The sequence below is a fragment of the Magallana gigas genome, chromosome 7 (genome assembly GCF_963853765.1).
Source record: "Magallana gigas chromosome 7, xbMagGiga1.1, whole genome shotgun sequence".
Lineage (NCBI taxonomy): Eukaryota > Metazoa > Mollusca > Bivalvia > Ostreida > Ostreidae > Magallana > Magallana gigas.
In genome coordinates, this window is record NC_088859.1 from 22215008 (window position 1) to 22233072 (window position 18065).

Here is an 18065-nt window from a genome sequence, read left to right on the forward strand (position 1 = left end):
ACGATATCATTTGAAAATAAAGTGAAAGGTCCCTCCTTTGCGCCGCCCTCCGACAGCTCAAGAGGCGGTGGTCAATAGCTTTTCAGATGATTTCAATTGGACCTTGAGGAGCACACGTCAAGTATCGGCACACAGGAATGGGTTCTTATTGGTTCATTCGCCAAGAAATAGACACGGCAGTCTGTCAATGATAGATTCATTTCAAATCGTGCAAAACTGTTTGCACTTTTATAAGACGATTGTGTTTAACTACGGTGATGTTTAAATTAACCGAAAGTAAAGAAATTAGCAAATATTACTTTGTTGACATAATATGACGGTTTTATCAATTTAAAGGGCTATCATTTTATAATTTCACCAATTTTCTAATTATACACTTTCAATTTTCAACAATTCATCGTCGTTTAAGGCATGAATGGGGGTATACTTCTCTGCAACAGACTGCTGTAATTATCAAAAGTAGCTATTTTTGAAAAATTCTGCTCATTCTTATATTTGAGCTTGACGGCTTTTCATGCCAAGAACCCTTAAGAAGTGTAATAAAGGGCTTTTATTGGTGTTCTATAGAGCGGCCATTTGGACATCTGTAAATTATATCGTATTAAGATGTGTCACAAATATCTAACGAACATTTCTCGAACACTTCAAATCTTTTCGGATACTTCTTTTTGCAAGTTTGTAAATCAAATAAAGTTATAATGTAATGAAATTAAATTAAATTGAACTGAATAATATCTTAATGTATGTAATTGAATGAATTTTTGGTGGCCCTCGGTACATAGTGCTAGTGAGACATGGGAAAATGGCTATCATCTTGTTATCGGCGGAAAATTTAATTTAATTACATTACTCTCGGACAAAACCCGTGTAATTAAATAATTCTAATGCTTTATTTAGTTAAGAAAGGAGCAGAGTAAACGCACTGAATTTAAACCATAAGGAGTTTAGATGCACTGAATGAGGTAAAACTTTAGTTTCGTTCCAGAAAAAAAGTAAATTGTAGACACCCTAATGCAAAACAACTATATTGTCATTCGTCAACTGTTTCTAAAATGAAAAAATAAAAGTTAGAAAACAGATTTTTAAAAAAAAAATGAAATTTGCTTGATACGATATTAGTTTTAGTCAAACTTTTACCAAATTTGTAGAAGGTTTCAAGTTTTCCGGTGAGAATGCGAGCTAATATATTGCAATCATTTTTGACATAACCCATTGGCAATTTCATCTTTTAAAATGCCTTATGCGGATGGAAATTGAAAGAATTGTTATATAAATGTTAAAATCAACTGATACAAAATTTGAAAATATGGCAAGTAAAAATATAAATTTATCCGATAAATAAAAGATATCCGAAATATTTAAAGCAAAGAAATATGACGGCAATTTTTTTAATGAAAAAAATCAATTCAATTTAACTCTATTATTTACTCAACTCACATTTGTACATTATGTTTTTGAAAAAATATATGGATAAAATATAAAAGTTAACACGAAGACCAAAAAAAAATGTGCTTTTAAGAAATATAAAAGATGAAGACTAAAGAAATAAAATAGTTTTAAAAAACACTATGAAGGACAGACTTGTTCACATACTTGAGAAGAATAACATGCTCTCTTTGGTGATTCTTGGGGATATGGCGGAAGCGACATTGCGTTAGCGGGTTATGTGATTTTTTACTGCAACGATGTTTATATTACATCTTTCTATTAATAAATCATCGAATTAATCATAATGAGAAGGTAAAAGTAACTAAATTATTGTTAACGTAAATCAATAGTTAGATAAAAGAAATAGCCAAGTCCTCATATGTGGGAATTTAAGTCTGAAATTATCATGATTATTTCGCGCAGTCCATGATTTTTCTTCGGTTGCTGAAGGTTTCGACCAAGCAGTAAACTGGTTAGAACTGGATCGTATAGATTTCGGTCCTGTCATTTTCTTTAGCGGTATGAATTGCAATTAATTTCCATAAGAAATAGAGGGAATCACATTTATTAGATGTAGATATTACACAATTAACAGAATTTAATTAACGTACACAGTTGAGTTTACGATTGACATTAGTTCTAAACATGAAAAATTAAGAAAACAGAGTCAAATTACAAATCTTTAGAAAGAATTTTTAAAAGATATTCTTAATGAAAGTAAGTATTATTCCAAAGTAAATTGAAATCCGTCAGCTAATTATTCTTTGTTACAGTTATGGTATATTATCTCATTTTTAAATACTTGTAGAAAATACAAACAACCTTTTCTTTTTGGACTAAACAGTATTTTTGTCAACGAAGAGACATTTTTGAAATACACTGTTTCATAAACATTTTGCCTAGATACATACATTATCAAGAGAATGAATTAATAAATTTGATGATTTAAGCAACTTTATTTTCTATATGACCTTATATGTTGCATTAAAGTTTTAGAATTCATGAAAATTGTTATAAATTGTTTTAATTTTTTTCAAATTCTGCAATGTAACATATATGTTTACCAAAGATGTCTTTTTTTTACCCATTAATAAATTACCTGATTCATAAATAATTTTTTTCTAATAGTATTTATTTATACTTATCTCTTTTTTTTCATTTATTGTAATACAAGTAGGTGTATCTTAATTTGATGTAGAATAAAAATTAGGATTGTAAGGATTTAATAAACCACACATGAACAATAAAAAAAAATCATAGAAACAAAGTTAGTTAAAGTTTTTGGAATCACGTAATTATTTACTTTTTTCTTACAGAACCAGCCGCCAGTTTGCAGTTTTGTTTGTTTGTTGTTTTTTTTTTTTGCTTGTTGTTTGTTTTAAGCTATTTAAGCTAGTGAACATTTCCGAAACCCCACTTCCCATGCACGTATAGCAATTAATATTTTCCAACCAAACCTTTTCTTTTCCTCTTATTAAATTATTTTTAACATGTTATTCAAAACATTTTTTCAATGATTTGAATTTTGAGATTTACAGTCGGCAAAATGACTATTGATTATGAAAGCAAGATTTAAAGATTCGCAGAAAACACACAATGAATTTTATAGATAAATAATTGATCAACCTAAGATTAAACAATTTACAATTGTACGAAAACAGTTGTGTTGAAAATATAAATTTGGAAGCCTCCCTGATAAATAGCAATATACACCTCTACAGCATGTTTATACTTGCTGGGATGCTAACATTTTAGAGCTATCAACTTTTGCAATGTGTGCGCGGAACCTCTTGTAAATTTCACGTGTCAATCAAACTGTCATTATAAGCATTTATCCTGCGAGAAAAACGCCAGCGTTTTCAAATGCAATATAGATGTTAACATTTATACGAAATGTATAAGGCTGCAATGTGGCAACCATTATCTAGAATTAAAACCACCCACGTATTCTGCGGTCAAATTTGTACTTTAAACTTTAGAAATAACACACGATTACGAAAAGGAACCTACAATTTCTTTTATATTGATTTTTTTTATATCTATATTGGAAAATTAATAAACGTATTTTAATTATCATATTTTCTATGAAATTCTCTATACAGAATGTGTTTAGTTTGGTAAGAGAAATCGCAGAGTAGCATTTTTTATTTGTTTTTATTGTAGCTAGGATTTTGACATAAAAATCTTCATAAATAAAATTAATATGAATCATATTTTTAGTATAAATAATAAACTAATGTATAATATTAAAAAAGTTCAAGTGTGTATTATTTCTGATCAAAACATGATATGCTACATGTACACAGTTACTAGTTTTTTGACAACTTCAAATTTTAAAGAAGAAAAGCAAATGTCTTCTTTAAGAATGCAACATATCAAACAAAATATATATGGTTTGAATATTAAATAATAGAAAATTGCATTTTGCAAAAATTGGTGACATGACCTCTGTTAATCGATTCGATCTAGACGCTCTTCTCCAGATAGGTCCTGAGTGAAGTAGATTAAATTTCTATCAAATGATCCGGCTATCTATCTATCTATCTATCTATCTATCTATCTATCTATCTATCTATCTATCTATCTATCTATCTATCTATCTATCTTTCTTTCTTTTGGAAAGTTTTTATCCTGCTCTAATTTTTGCTAATTTTTTTTGGGTTTGCATACGGTGAGAGGTCTTGACTTTATAGAGAGAGAGAGAAAAAAATCACCAACACTTTTTTTTAAACAAAAAAAATGTGCATATAAATGCGTATCTATTCTGTAAATCTTTCCTCTTTATGCATGTGTTTTAACACAATACCGATTCTCATCAAATACATGTATATGTAAACGAAATGCACCTAAATTTTTCAACATTCACAGAAAATTACTTTTTCGTATCAACATTTATATGATGACCACATCAATCATTTTTTTCATTTAATGCTTAACATTTTCCTAAATAAAGAAACAAAATTCATACGTGAAAACGGGAGCTACTACGTTTGGAATGTACACGTTTGGGCGGGGAGGTGGATATAGGTGAGTCATACGACTTCTTATTTTATCAGCATTTTCTTATGACAAAACCATTTTTATTAATTTTTTGTTAATTCGAGGAAGGAAATGTTGCAACCGAAGAAGAAATCACTAGCATTTGTTTTGTGGTTAACTACCCTTTATATGGTACAAAGAAGCCGTAGTTTGTAGACGTTAAGCGACTTGAACTGTCGCTTGCCCAGAGTCTTCCAGAGTATTTGTATGTACACGTATGTCTCGTTACATCCACCCTGTACTCCTAAAGGATAAATTCTCACCTCATTTGCATAAACATACCCAAATCTCTGCTTCTCTCGCCACTTATATCCGGTTGTCTAAATATTTGAGGTCCACCCTAGGAGCCATTTACATATAGTGCCTAGTGGATACTGTGTTTGGTCAGTAACTTGTGTTTGGACACTTGCGTTATATAATCATGTTATAATTATATCAACGGCACAGTGATCGAAAATTAACGGAACTCTTTGTAAAACTTACAAATATTCAAGAATTTCTAGCCATCTAGCGTCACCTTTATTATAGCTCATCTGATTTGAGAGCTAAGCTTAACACTTGACTTGGTTACTCTTCACAAGGTTCGTATCATCCCCCCCCCTCTCCCAATCAGAGATCAAATTGACTGCTATATCAGTTCGTCATCTGCCTTGAATTGAAACCATGTATCTGGCACCTCTAGTGTTTGTTTCTCTTTTGAAGCTTGAAATCATATCGCGGCATATGGCGAAAATCAGATTTAATGAATTTGTTTTTATAAAAGTATCTCACTTGCGTGTAACTGACATGGCTGTCATGTTTAGCTTATTATTGCCAAACAAATACCGGAGAAAAAGACCACCGGACTGGATTCTGTAAGGGAACGGCGGGGACAGGAACCAAGGACTCTTCTATACCTGTACAAAGAAGCTTGGTCAACTCACGTGTATATAATGGAGAGAGAGAGAGAGAGAGAGAGAGAGAGAGAGAGAGAGAGAGAGAGAGAGAGAGAGAGAGAGAGAGAGAGAGAGAGAGAGAAGGTGGTAGACGAAGGGGGGGGGGGCTGATAAGAGAGCTACAAAAATAAATTGATTAAATCAAAATTTGTTGCGGATGAAACATATTTTCCGAACTTTCATGTGGATTATTATATGTGATGTAACAAGATGATTCCCCGGATTTGCAGAAATCTGTTTATCAGACTGATCGCTGCCGGAAAAAAGACCGAAACAAAGAAGCTCCTTCCACTAACAAATTCTGAGAAACATTATCGTTTTATCACGAGTTTCCCATCTCTTGTTTACCTCATGGTCGCCTATTATTTACACTCCAAATTAAAAGCTTTTAGAACACTTCCTCTAATGTTCCATCACAACGTTGTCTTGACTTCTCTGATGTTCTCTCTTCTGTTGCTGTAGCTCTCGCTCGAGGGATCGAGTGGGTTTTGTACAAATACCAAGATTAACCCCCGGGCATGATATGAAAAACTCTGAATATAAACCAAATGATACCAATAGATAGTGAATCAGAAACAAAGAAGATAATGTCACACGTAGACATTTCATACTAAAAATCCTTATAAAAGAGATAATCTAAATTTCTTTCCTGAATTTCAGATCTATTCGAAATAAACCATATATAAAATTGAAATACCATATCAACTGCTATGATAGAAGCCAAATTTAAGCACCTTCTGTTTGTTCCAGTGCAGATTTACCGAGACTTTTTGACATCTGCTCTGGGCGACGTCAAAACTCCTTGAAACAATTTGTTCGTTATCATTTTGTTTCTCGAGCCGCAATGTTTCCATTAAAGTTGATTCGATGAAGAGGTTGACATTTGTCATCCGAGCACTCCAATTGTAATGTCTTCCTGTATAAATACCCACACTGACATATTTTTTCCATTATCCGAGCTTCTTTAAGCGCGCATTCCGTCGTTGTCCTATTTCTCGCTTTCAGAGCGACCGATACCCATGGCTTTCTCCCGGATAAAGTGTCAATTTCTTAAATGTGTGAACATACAATTAGCTAAATAATGACACATTTATCTTTGTTGTGAAAGGTATTAGGATGGGAAAGGTTTAGTCGTTATGACAACGTTTTACAAACGATAAAACTCAAAATCTTAAGATACATTTGTAGTCATGTCATGCAGCTAGCACTGCACTCAAAACAGTAGATAAGTTCATTCATTACCTTTTTCATCAGGGTAAAATCTAAGTAAACTGCAAAATAGCTGGGAAAATTGGTGAGCTTATTTTCAACAATACTATAGCATTGAATCATGATTTTTTGAAGTATACACTCTCATAACTGCAGCGGTGTGTGCATACAAATTGAGTAACGCGCGTTAGCGCGTTATGAAAATTTGTATGCACACACCGCTGCAGTTATAAGAGTGTATAATTCAAAAAATCATGATTTAATGCTTATATTTACATTTTTTTAACTTCTTGCCTTTTCTGCAAATGTGATTCATACCTTAAAATTCCTATCTTATCCTAAGGGTAAGTTAATATTAATGGAAGAGCCACAGTAACAGCCACAAGCGTGAACTTTGATTTTCGCTTGTGACGTTGCAGTTTATAGCGTTCAACGTTTGTGACGTCATAATAAAACTCGTCAATTTGACCTTTGACTACTTGTTGCATTTAGAGGCATTTAACGTAGCTCGCGGGTTTGCTGACGTCACAATAGGAATCGACGTAAAGAGTTGACCGTCATAGTAAACTCATAATTTTTTTTTAAAATGACAAATGAGATATTTAGAAGTATAAAAGAAAATATTTTGAAAAGCTGACATGCGGCTTATGACTGTTTATACAAAGATTTATAATATCAAGTGCTGAAAATTTAAAGATGTCACATACATTGTCACATTTTGTTCTATAAAGATAAAGAATGAGTGTGCGTTAGAACTCTTCCATTTAAAGTCATGTTTTAAAATAGAATGTACGCATTAACTTCGCTTTTTTTTTTTTTACAATTATAACTTCCGTAATCTGTACTACCGATTAAATTCTTAAATTTTTTTGGGCTTGAGATAACTGTTTTATTCGATTACTTACTTATAATGCCAGTAGTTGCCTGGCATTTTATTTTGCATTGATTGACTCAGAGTTTCATAAGAAACAAAAATAGCAATTTTCTGTATCTTTACAGCTTTACATTAATTGCATTTGATAACATTCACAATAATGTCTAATAAGCATTTACATGTTCAAAAATGTGTTAAACAGCTAGTCTTGTCAATAAATGCATTTCAATTTTGGTGTTCTAAGAAGTAAGGAAATGATGACGTCAGGCTAACGTCGTAATGAAAATATATAAGGTTTTGAAAAATCTTTTAAATCTTTAAAGTTTTTTTGCCAAAAATTGGCCGAGAACACATATTGATATTTTTTTATGAATTGATTCATAATTATCTCCTCTGTTTTTGTGTTGAGTATGATTAATATCGTCTGAATCGTTTAAAAGTTTGGAGCATAGTTTTGTAATGCGTTTCTTGGTTAAAATGTGCATTTTACTATATATTTCATTCAAATGGCGTGGCTTGATTTTATTAATGACACTGTATTTGAAACACGATAACATTATTACCGCGCAGACGAATCTTAAATAAATTTTAGAAATAAAACTATAAAACCTATGGAACACGTGGACAAATTTTCAAGGTAGGTTTTCTCACAAGCAGGTAAACCCGCGAGCTACCTTAAACATCACGGAATTTAATGGAAAAACACAGTAGAATGTAAATATACCTATATAACATTTGGGAAGAAAGATGATAACCACATGTTTTCAGTGTATATAAGATATAAATAAAAACCCAAAACAACCCTTTTAAAAGTATTAATTCATTAACACATCGATCTGAATGACCTATGGCCCCATACAGATTTCTTTCACATGTTTTTTTTTGCTAATTTCAATACATCCACAAGATATTTGAGTAAATTATCTTTGATTAAGATTTTTAATATCATTTTCCGACTAATCCGGATTCTGTATGAGAAGTCATGCTTGCCAACATACCCAGCAGACTTGTCGTCTGCCGACTCCCCAATAGACAGCGCGTCCGATGTCCACTAATGGCCGGTACATGCAGTTCTCAGCCTCTTGTGAATAAGTCATACGATCGTGTAATCAAAAGGGATTTGTTTCTTACCAATATGTTGTTAGTATAGCAATTTACATTGGTTTTCTACAGCAGACGATACATGTAAACATAGGTCCTCCTGGCGATTCCAACTGGAGCGAAAGTCAACAATATTGAGTGTGTATTTGGGATTAAGAGACTTTGATGCCATCAAGGGCTCATTACCGAGATGTAATTAATGTGATTTGTCTTGATATGCAGACAATGTATTTGGTGGACGGTGTGTTTAGTAACACAATACCGGGATTTGACGAAAGGTAAACCGTTCTGACGATGTGGGGATAGTCAGTGAAATGTTTGTCTGTTTTTTATCTGTTTTCTTTGAACATTTCACACCATCGTTTTACAAACCCTTAGACGGTAATTCATTGCATTATAAATATTGATGAAAGTCAAATCAAAGCAAGCTTATCATTGTTAAGATTGACAACTATAATGGCAGGGGTAGAATATAAAAATTGCCAAATGCTAAATTTTGTGTTCAACACTTTTTAATACCTTCAAAATTGACAAAATGTAGGTTTCATAACTCATTTGTTGATATTAAGATACAATAAATAAAGTAATAATTTTCAGTGATGTATAAATACGAATATACACTGTAGTATTGAATAAAAAAATCAACTGTAAGTTCATTATTAAACATGCGTTCAATAAAAAGTAACCACAAGAAATCTGTTCAATATATGTGAATTGTTTTTAAAATATAAATTAAATTTTTTTTGGTAAAGTACACGTTTTCCAAAACACTATTTGTTGCCTTAAACTCTTAAGTACTAGTAGTATATCAATGATTTTAAAATGCTTTAAAAAAAATAATGTATTTATGAAAATCTTCGAACCATTTCTCAATATTGATATATATATATAATTTATAAATAACACCTTAATTTTTGATTTACTGATTTGCTTCTAAAAAATGTAGAAGACATTGTGGAGTGGATCAATGAACAAGAGGCCCATGGGCCACATCGCTCACCTGAGGAACAATAGGTATGATAAAATAAGCTTAATGGAGTCATAATACAAACTATCTGGACAATGTACAATAATACATGTAGATCCTGTATAAATAAAATCCATTTTTCCCCTGGATATGCTTATGTTAATTCATTAGTCCCTTTTCTAACAGGATGATTTTATAGTCATATCATATGTTGCGTATTGCAATTCACAAAAAGATCCTTAACAATAGTTTATATATGGGATATAAACGTACATCAAACTCTGAACCTTCTTGTGAGGCCAAAGAATTGTCCTGGGGCCAAAGTCTTATCAATTATAAAGAATCATCTGGCTGATTAGTTTCTGAGAAGATTTTTAAAGATTTACCCTATACGTTCCTTTGTTAAACTTTGACCCCCCATTGTGGCCCCACAACTTTGAATCTACACTACCTGAGGATGCTTTCACACAAGTTTCAGCTTTCCTGGCTGATTAGTTTCTGAGAAGAAGATTTTTAAAGATTTACTCTATATATTTTCATAAATTCCTAATTATCTCCCTTTGCAAAAGGGCGTGGTCCTTAATTTTCATAACGTTGAATCCCCTTAGGCTAAGGATGCTTTGTGCCAAGTTTGGTTGAAATTGGCCCAGTGGTTCTTGAGAAGATGTTGAAAATGTGAAAAGTTTACAGACAGACGGACGGACAGTCAGACGGACGACAGACAAAATTTGATCAGAATAGCTCACTTGAGCTTTCAGCTCAGGTGAGCTAAAAATATAAATACAACACAAAAATAATATTCTGGTAATGTAATATTATAAGATGATAATGTAGGCAGTACAAGTACTGTCTACTGGTCGTCTGGTGACGTTGTTTATCAGATCGGGTCCGAGTTTCCTCTCCTAGATCTCGCCATGTACGTTCCTGACCACGTGATTGTAGAAGTTATCGACGGTGTCCTTGTCTGGGGAGGGGTGAAGGTCGGAGACGGTCAGGGTGTGGGTCTGACCCTCAGGAACCACCTGGATCAACAGACTGGAACGGTACCAGGGGTCAAGGTCATCGTAAGCTGGGTCGTACGAACCGTTCACGAACGCCTCCGAGGGAAGCTTTTCTGTCATTTGTGCCGAGATGTCGACATCGTAGGAAATGTCGGAGAGCGTGTCCAGAATATCCCGTATTTCTTTCGTGTGACTCTTTTTTCGATTTACGACACTGTAAATGACGTCTGCATTTTCCTTCTTTTTATCAGACGAAAACAAATGTCGTGTTCTTTCTCTGATTAAGAAAAAGGTACACAGAAATATACTTAGACCATTTTATATCTTAAAAGTTTATACTGAACACAGTTAAACCAGTCAAGATACAGTACCTTTTGTAGATGAGACATAATACGATTATGACTACGAGTATCACAACGCCCGCCAAAATGGCGGCCAACAGCAGCAGGAATCCACTGTCTGGAACCATTCAAACAAAACCGTGTTACTAGTGATTGATAATCTATAGTTAGATTGTCCCCCTCAAAATGCATTTAGTTACAAAATATTTTAGTTTTCCAAACATAGTACATGTAGATGAAGTCGCATGGTATGACCAACTCACCGCTTTGATACGGCGAACTTGTCACTGTAGAATTTGTTGTTTCATCACCTGTGTCTAAATAAAACAAAATGCAATAGAACGAAACGTATATATAAAAGAAAGAATGACCCATTAATTCGCAAGTATCGGTTTCATACCGATCGAAGTCGTTTCTTTTTGTTGCTCTGTCGTTAAGGAAGGCGTAGAAGACTGTTGCTGTGTCGTTGTGACGCCTGATGTCGGTTGCTGTGTTGCTGTGACATCTGATGTCAGTTGCTGTGTTGCTGTGACATCTGATGTCACTAGTGTCCATACTGACTCTGCGGTCGATGTGGAGCCAGTGGTGGTAGAACTGTGGACCTCTGGTGACGAGGCGCTGCTGGTCTCCGGTGTTATCGTTGATGGGTTTGTAGATGTTTCGCTATCGGTTATTAGCGTTCCTTATAAAATGTATATGGTGATCAGTATAAAAATATATTTGTTAATTTATACAAAACGGCCTGGTTTGCAATTTTCCCCCATCTTTTCAGTGGGTTTAGCTTGCCAACAACCCTACCTTTTTCGCAAAGGTACGGTAACTTTTCTTTACAGTTTTTCTTTGTAAGAACAGCTGTGCCGTTTTGGCCAATGCTTAAAGCCAAGCAGTGGAAGAGAGAATTCCCATTTACAAGAACATCTGCAATTTAATGGTTGACACAAAACAATGAAAAAAATCAAATAAACTGTGATTAAATTATAAAATACGTTGTAAGCAGTAGTGCTATGACAGTTTAACAATTCGGATCAAACTTGGCATCGAGCATTAACGTTTCTGACCTTGACCCCAGTAGAGATGACTCCGGCGGGATATTCCGGTCCACGCCAGGGTCGGACTTTGTGTAGGCGTTTCATAATAACCCTCAAAAGAAGAAGTGAGCACAATGTTGCATCTGATCACTGCTTCCGCCCAGGTTACTGCAACCAGACTCAGGTTCCTACTGCCTACACAACAGTACAGGTGTTTATTGAGGAAGAGTACCGAATAGCAATTATACCATGAGTGTTGGAAGATTTTGAAACACTTTTTCGCTAGGACCGATGTCAAGAACAAACTATGAATTCTAATTTGGAATTTGTGTTTAAACAAGTGTATGTACTCACATATATATGGCAGCTTTGTATCACATGGAAGGTACTGATGTGAGGATAAACGACTTCCCGGAACAATCAACGCAGCTGCGCAGTCGCCAGTTCCTGTACCTAGGCAGCAAGGGAAAGTTTCAGATCAAGTTCTACCTTAATATATTCCTAATATGATTTTGAATTGATAAACCATGTTGGAATAGGAATGCAACGAGTATGCCCATTTTGTAAGTACGGGTGATGCAAAACGAAACTTGTGCCTATGACTATTTGGTTGGCTTACTCCAGACGAGAGGTAAAATAAATGATACCGAAGAGATATAGAACCATTTTAACAAGGCCTTGGACTTTAAGTAGGACTTTACTATCTATTTCTTGCGTCAAAACAAGTTGAAAGTGACGCTGGTTTCAAATGAAATATACACCGATTGCGTAGTTTTAGCTCAAAAACCAGACAAATCTTGTTGAATTCAATGAGCAATGGCTGAATGGCTAACAATAAGATAGACAGTCCTACGTCACAATGCTGTTTGAAACTAACTACCCAAAGTCCAAGCTCTTGTTAAAATGGTTCTAACCATGCCGATAGTTGCAACTGACGACCTGTTATTGATGGCTTGATATTAGTGGATTTCGTTGATAATTTGCAACCAACAATGAATTTTTTTTTTATCGAGACAACATGACAAAACAATCTCCGACAGATCAGTAAATATTTCTGGTAATATGTTCATAATCCACACGTGATTATCTTTCTGTTTCGTCATACTACATTTTTTGACATCTTTCTGGCAGCAGAAAGTAACAATCACATATAAGAAGGATTATTCCAATTACAAATATTTCTGGTCTATTTAAACTGTATAATATCATATTATTATAATTATCATAATATTATATATTATATAATATTCAATTGAATATTGTATAATTGTCACTCTAATTATATGCTATCACAATTTTGATATCTATATGTTTTGCAAAGAACTAGATAAGTTTGCTATTCTCAGCTGTTCACAACAGATGTGATACAGATCCTGTCTTTAAGTATTAGAGCACCGGAAACGTTTGTTCAATACACGTTTCTGCTGCCAGGGGTTGAATTTCCTCTGTTTTCATTCCGCACTTATACCTCTCTTTGCTCCTTATACGGCCTTACAACTATTTCAGAGAAAGAATTAGTGGAAATATATGTAAATTTTCTTATACGAGTAATGTGATTTCGAGATAATTTGCTAATTTTTTTCATAATTTTGTTAACTAAATTTTTATTTTGTTAACCTTTTAACCTTATAATATATGCATGACGGAGTTGACATCAGAAACAAAAACCATTAAATTAACTTAGTGAATCTATTTTTATGAGAAAAAATCTATAATGTCAGGTGCCTGTGGTGAAGAGGGCTGGGTGATCAACAAATTACTAGTACCCGTCAGATCTACTGCCATTTTAAAGATTAAATTTGTTAACATAAAATTATTTAGTAGGGACAATTTCTATACATTCAAGCTCTAAAATTTGAGTATTTTCCTATATCTTTATACAGAGTCTTTACTCCAAAGGAGATCAATATAGTCTATATAAATGGCTACGACCATCATGCCCTCTTAAGGAACCAGGGATACCAGTCGTTCTTATATACCGTTATACGGTCCAAATGACTCCCCCTGGATCTGTGCGTACTGTAGGGTGGCGACCTGTCCAGCAGCCAGACTGCCTGAGTACCCGTACAGATCGTAGGGAGAGGACGGCAGGATTCTGTTCTCACAAGAATACCCCTGGAACACCAATTTATAGCCACAATAACAGGCCACTTCCTACAAAGATAGTTAAAGATGGTAAGATACAATACTAGTAACATAACAGGATAAACCATTAGACAATGAAGATATGGCCATATTGTTTATATTGAGATATGTATTTTAATTACATCACATGTCGAGTCTCAAACAGTATAAGTCATCTTGTAAAATAAACAGTATAAGTCATCTTGTAAAATAAAAAGTAAAATGACAGCTTGAAATAACAAACTTACAGACAAAGCAAAGACCACGTAGTTTTTGCACGCGTGGAAACAGTCGTAGAGCGCCTGGTCGTTCCCTCTAACGTTTATGTCAGTTTTCAAGGTCATATTTTTCTCTGTCACTTTCTTACAGGCTGCAAGGAGGAAATGTATATATCCTTAACTTTGATTATTTCTTGTACTCGGGAACGACTGATGGTGATGACTACGGTCTCTAACAGTAACATTCTCAATGAAAGAGTTTTCAAACTTAAAATCATCGCATGCAAATTGATCGTTTAAGTTTAGTTTACCTTTGAAATTATATGACAGATGTTACATTATTTTATATATAAAATTAAAAATCATTGTTTTTCCATTCAGATAGTTTATGTTATATTTTACCACTAAGATGGATAATGTTCTGTGTTACCATTCAATAATAAATGTTATGTTTTTATCATTGAGATAGTTCATGTTATGTTTGATCACTGTGATAATTAATGTTATGTTTTATCAGTGTCTGTGAGATAGCTAATTTTTATGTAACCACCGAGATACTTCATCTATGTTTTACCAATGAGATAGTTAATGTTATGTTTTATCAGTGAGATAGCTAATTGTTATGTAACCACCGAGATACTTCATCTATGTTTTACCCATGAGATAGTTTATGTTATGTTTTATCAGTGAGATAGCTAATTGTTATGTAACCACCGAGATACTTCATCTATGTTTTACCCATGAGATACTAGTAGTTAATGTTATGTTTTATCAGTGAGATAGCTAATTGTTATGTAACCACCGAGATACTTCATCTTAGTATGTTTTACTCATAAGATAGTTAAATTTATATTTTATCACTTAGATAGTGAATGTTCTGTTTTGTTACTGAATAATGTGTCGGCTACCGCTTAGATAGTTATACTCTGTCCCGAGTTTTTGTTTCCACAACTTTTTGCTTGATATTTCGATAATAATGAATACCTTTGTGCTCAAACTACGTTCATCCACAAATATGAAAAATGTCAAGATTATCTGTTTTGAATCGCCCCCTCTACCGCTTCAGGTTTCAATACACATCCAAAAATAGAAAGTCTACGGGGAATTTGCATTGCAAGAGCCATTTATAAGCCCGGATGATAACGTTGAAAAATTTTGCGAGGCATCCCGAGTACTTCCGAATGGAGAAAAGATGTAAACATTTCCCATTATAAATCTCCGTAAGAAATTTGTTTTCGTTCCTTTGAACTTTTATGAGTAAAAAATGATTATTGTTCAATGAAGATGTCTTGGATAAATTCCATTTTATCGATTTCAACTGTATTTCTTTCACAGGTATGTAAATTTTTATTAAAAATCATCAAATTTAAAAGTGATGAAAGCAATAACTTGGGACGTGTTTTATAACTAAAAATGTTTAGGTTACCGCTTAGGAGAGTTTAGTTGTTCTGTGTTACCGCTGAAGTTAATGTTTTATGTACTTTGTACCACTGAGATAGTTAATGTTCTGTGTAGTCACTGAGATAATTAATGTTATGTTTTATCACTGAGATAGCTATCTTTATGTATAACCACTGAGATAATTAATGTTATGTTTTATCACAGAGATAGCTATATTTATGTATAACCACTGAGATAGTTAATGTTATGTTTTATCACTGAGATACTATCTTTATGTATAACTACTGAGATAGTGAATGTTCAGTTAAACAACTAAGATGGTAAACGTTAGGATTTAGCAATGAGATAGATAATGTTTTAAACCACTGAGTGAATGTTCTGTGTAACCACTGAGATAAAGTGAATGTTCTGTGTAACCACTGAGATATAGTGAATGTTCTGTGTAACAATTGAGATTGAGTGAATGTTCTGTGTAACTACTGAGATAATGAATGTTCTTTGTAACCACTGAGATAATGTTATGTTTTACTACTGAGATAGTTTATGTAATGTTTTACTACTGAGACAGTTTATGTTATATATTACTACTGAGATAGTTTATGTAATGTTTTACATCTGAGATAGTTACATGTAATATTTTATGTTACGACTGTGATGTTAATGTTCTGTGTTAATAACACTGAGACTGTTAACGTTCTTTATTAAAACTTGACAAAGAGCGAACACAGTAAAAATTCATGAATTTAATATTAATAATAATTTGTTCACTTTGTTTCACATTTTAGCAATATATATTACATACAAATGTAATATATAAAAAATTTCATTGATTTATTCTACTTTTTAAAAATAAATTTACAATCTTGTGGCTTCATGCTAATTTTTTAAAACAAGTTTTTAAAAAATGATTTTTTAAAGATTACGAATAATGATTGATATTTACATAACTCCTCAACACCTGTTTATTACATAACTGTGAAATCAACTGAATCATTTAAAAAATAAATAAATGATGGTTTGTCCCATACTTTATATTTTGTAAAACTCGGTTTTGAGGGTAATTCTAATGGTTTTAGGAACGTTTTGAACATAGTTATGCGGTTTCTCTTCGGGCTTCCTAGTTCTTAAGTTAAACCTGCGGATATCGCTAAATCTTAATGTGTTCTGTACCATAGGGCAATACTTTTCAAACTTTGAAGCATTTTACATATAGAAAGACGTATATTCTTTTGTCTTTTTTTTTTTAAATTCTGATGAGAGAGAGAGAGAGAGAGAGAGAGAGAGAGCATGGATATTTTCGGTCACAGAAACTGTCTTATGTGTAATCTGATTTATAGATAAATTTAGTATTTTATATTCTAATATAACTGGAGTAGAGTATAATTATCTGACTTAATAAAAGTTATAATTTTCAAAAATTCCAATTTATCCTTCAAAAGTTTCATTGAAATTGTTTTAAACTCACGTTTAATTGTTATTTAAATGAATCAAACGATAATTAAGTATACAACAGCCCCCTTCCCCACCCACCCAAAAAAAAGAAGAAGAAATACCGAGTCAATTACATGAATTCAAATAAACATTAACTTACTATAGACTTGGAACCATGGCGTATGGTGGGATAGTGCTCCGATCCAGAAGGACTGTTCCGGAAGTGCCGAGTCCACAGGGATCTGTTCCGGACTAACAGGACCAGATAGCCGGAAGCCCGCCAACTCACACGTGGAGTTCGCAGACGACCACGAAGTCTGCTTGTTTACGACTTTTATCCAACAAAATATGAATATTGAATATTGCAAATAGTCATATGATATAAAATTATATTTAAAATCATAACCCAACAGAAACCCATTTTAATATACTTTTTTCAAAGGACAATAAATAAAAAAAAGACATGAAATTTTTTGTAATTAAAATGTTTGTATTTTCACAACATTGTATACAATCAATTTTTACAAAATTAACAAATAACAACTCAGTAATTTTATACTCCATTATTTAACATAAACGCATTACTACTGTGTATTTTTTTATTGTTTTCTTTCAAATACATAATTACTGATACCTTCAAACTGTGACAAGGACGAAACAATAAGTGTCTGCAGAGAAAAAATGGCACAGAACAGAAGTCCCATCTTGATATATCCGCGAAACGTTTAAATGTAAATAAAACAATACATGAAAAACAACCTCAACATCGAGCAATCTTTTTGTTTGACAATTTAATGGTTTTTTCCAAATTTACATTTTTATTGCTCTTTAGTCTTTAAAGCACAACTTTCATAAATGAAGTCACGCAAATCTAAGCAATTAAAGGAAGAGTAGCCTCATGAATTGTAAATTTCTGTCCGTTAAAATATTTAAGTATAAGCAGATACAATTAGATAGGTTACATTACT

The 18065-nt window shown here is 33.0% G+C and overlaps 1 protein-coding gene across 1 annotated transcript; it reads right to left on the reverse strand.

Annotated features, from left to right (window-relative positions):
* Positions 1 to 9098: 9098 nt before the first annotated feature.
* On the reverse strand, positions 9099 to 17873 carry LOC105328014 (uncharacterized). The gene is made up of 11 exons (XM_034462437.2): positions 17732 to 17873; positions 17258 to 17428; positions 14296 to 14417; positions 13903 to 14077; positions 12278 to 12376; positions 11954 to 12118; positions 11694 to 11813; positions 11296 to 11577; positions 11159 to 11212; positions 10926 to 11013; positions 9099 to 10831 (listed from the first exon to the last, which is right to left on the reverse strand). The coding sequence occupies exons 1-11, from the start codon at positions 17799 to 17801 to the stop codon at positions 10456 to 10458; spliced, it is 1722 nt and encodes a 573-aa protein (XP_034318328.2). The 5' UTR covers positions 17802 to 17873; the 3' UTR covers positions 9099 to 10455.
* Between the last annotated feature and the right edge of the window lie 192 nt (positions 17874 to 18065).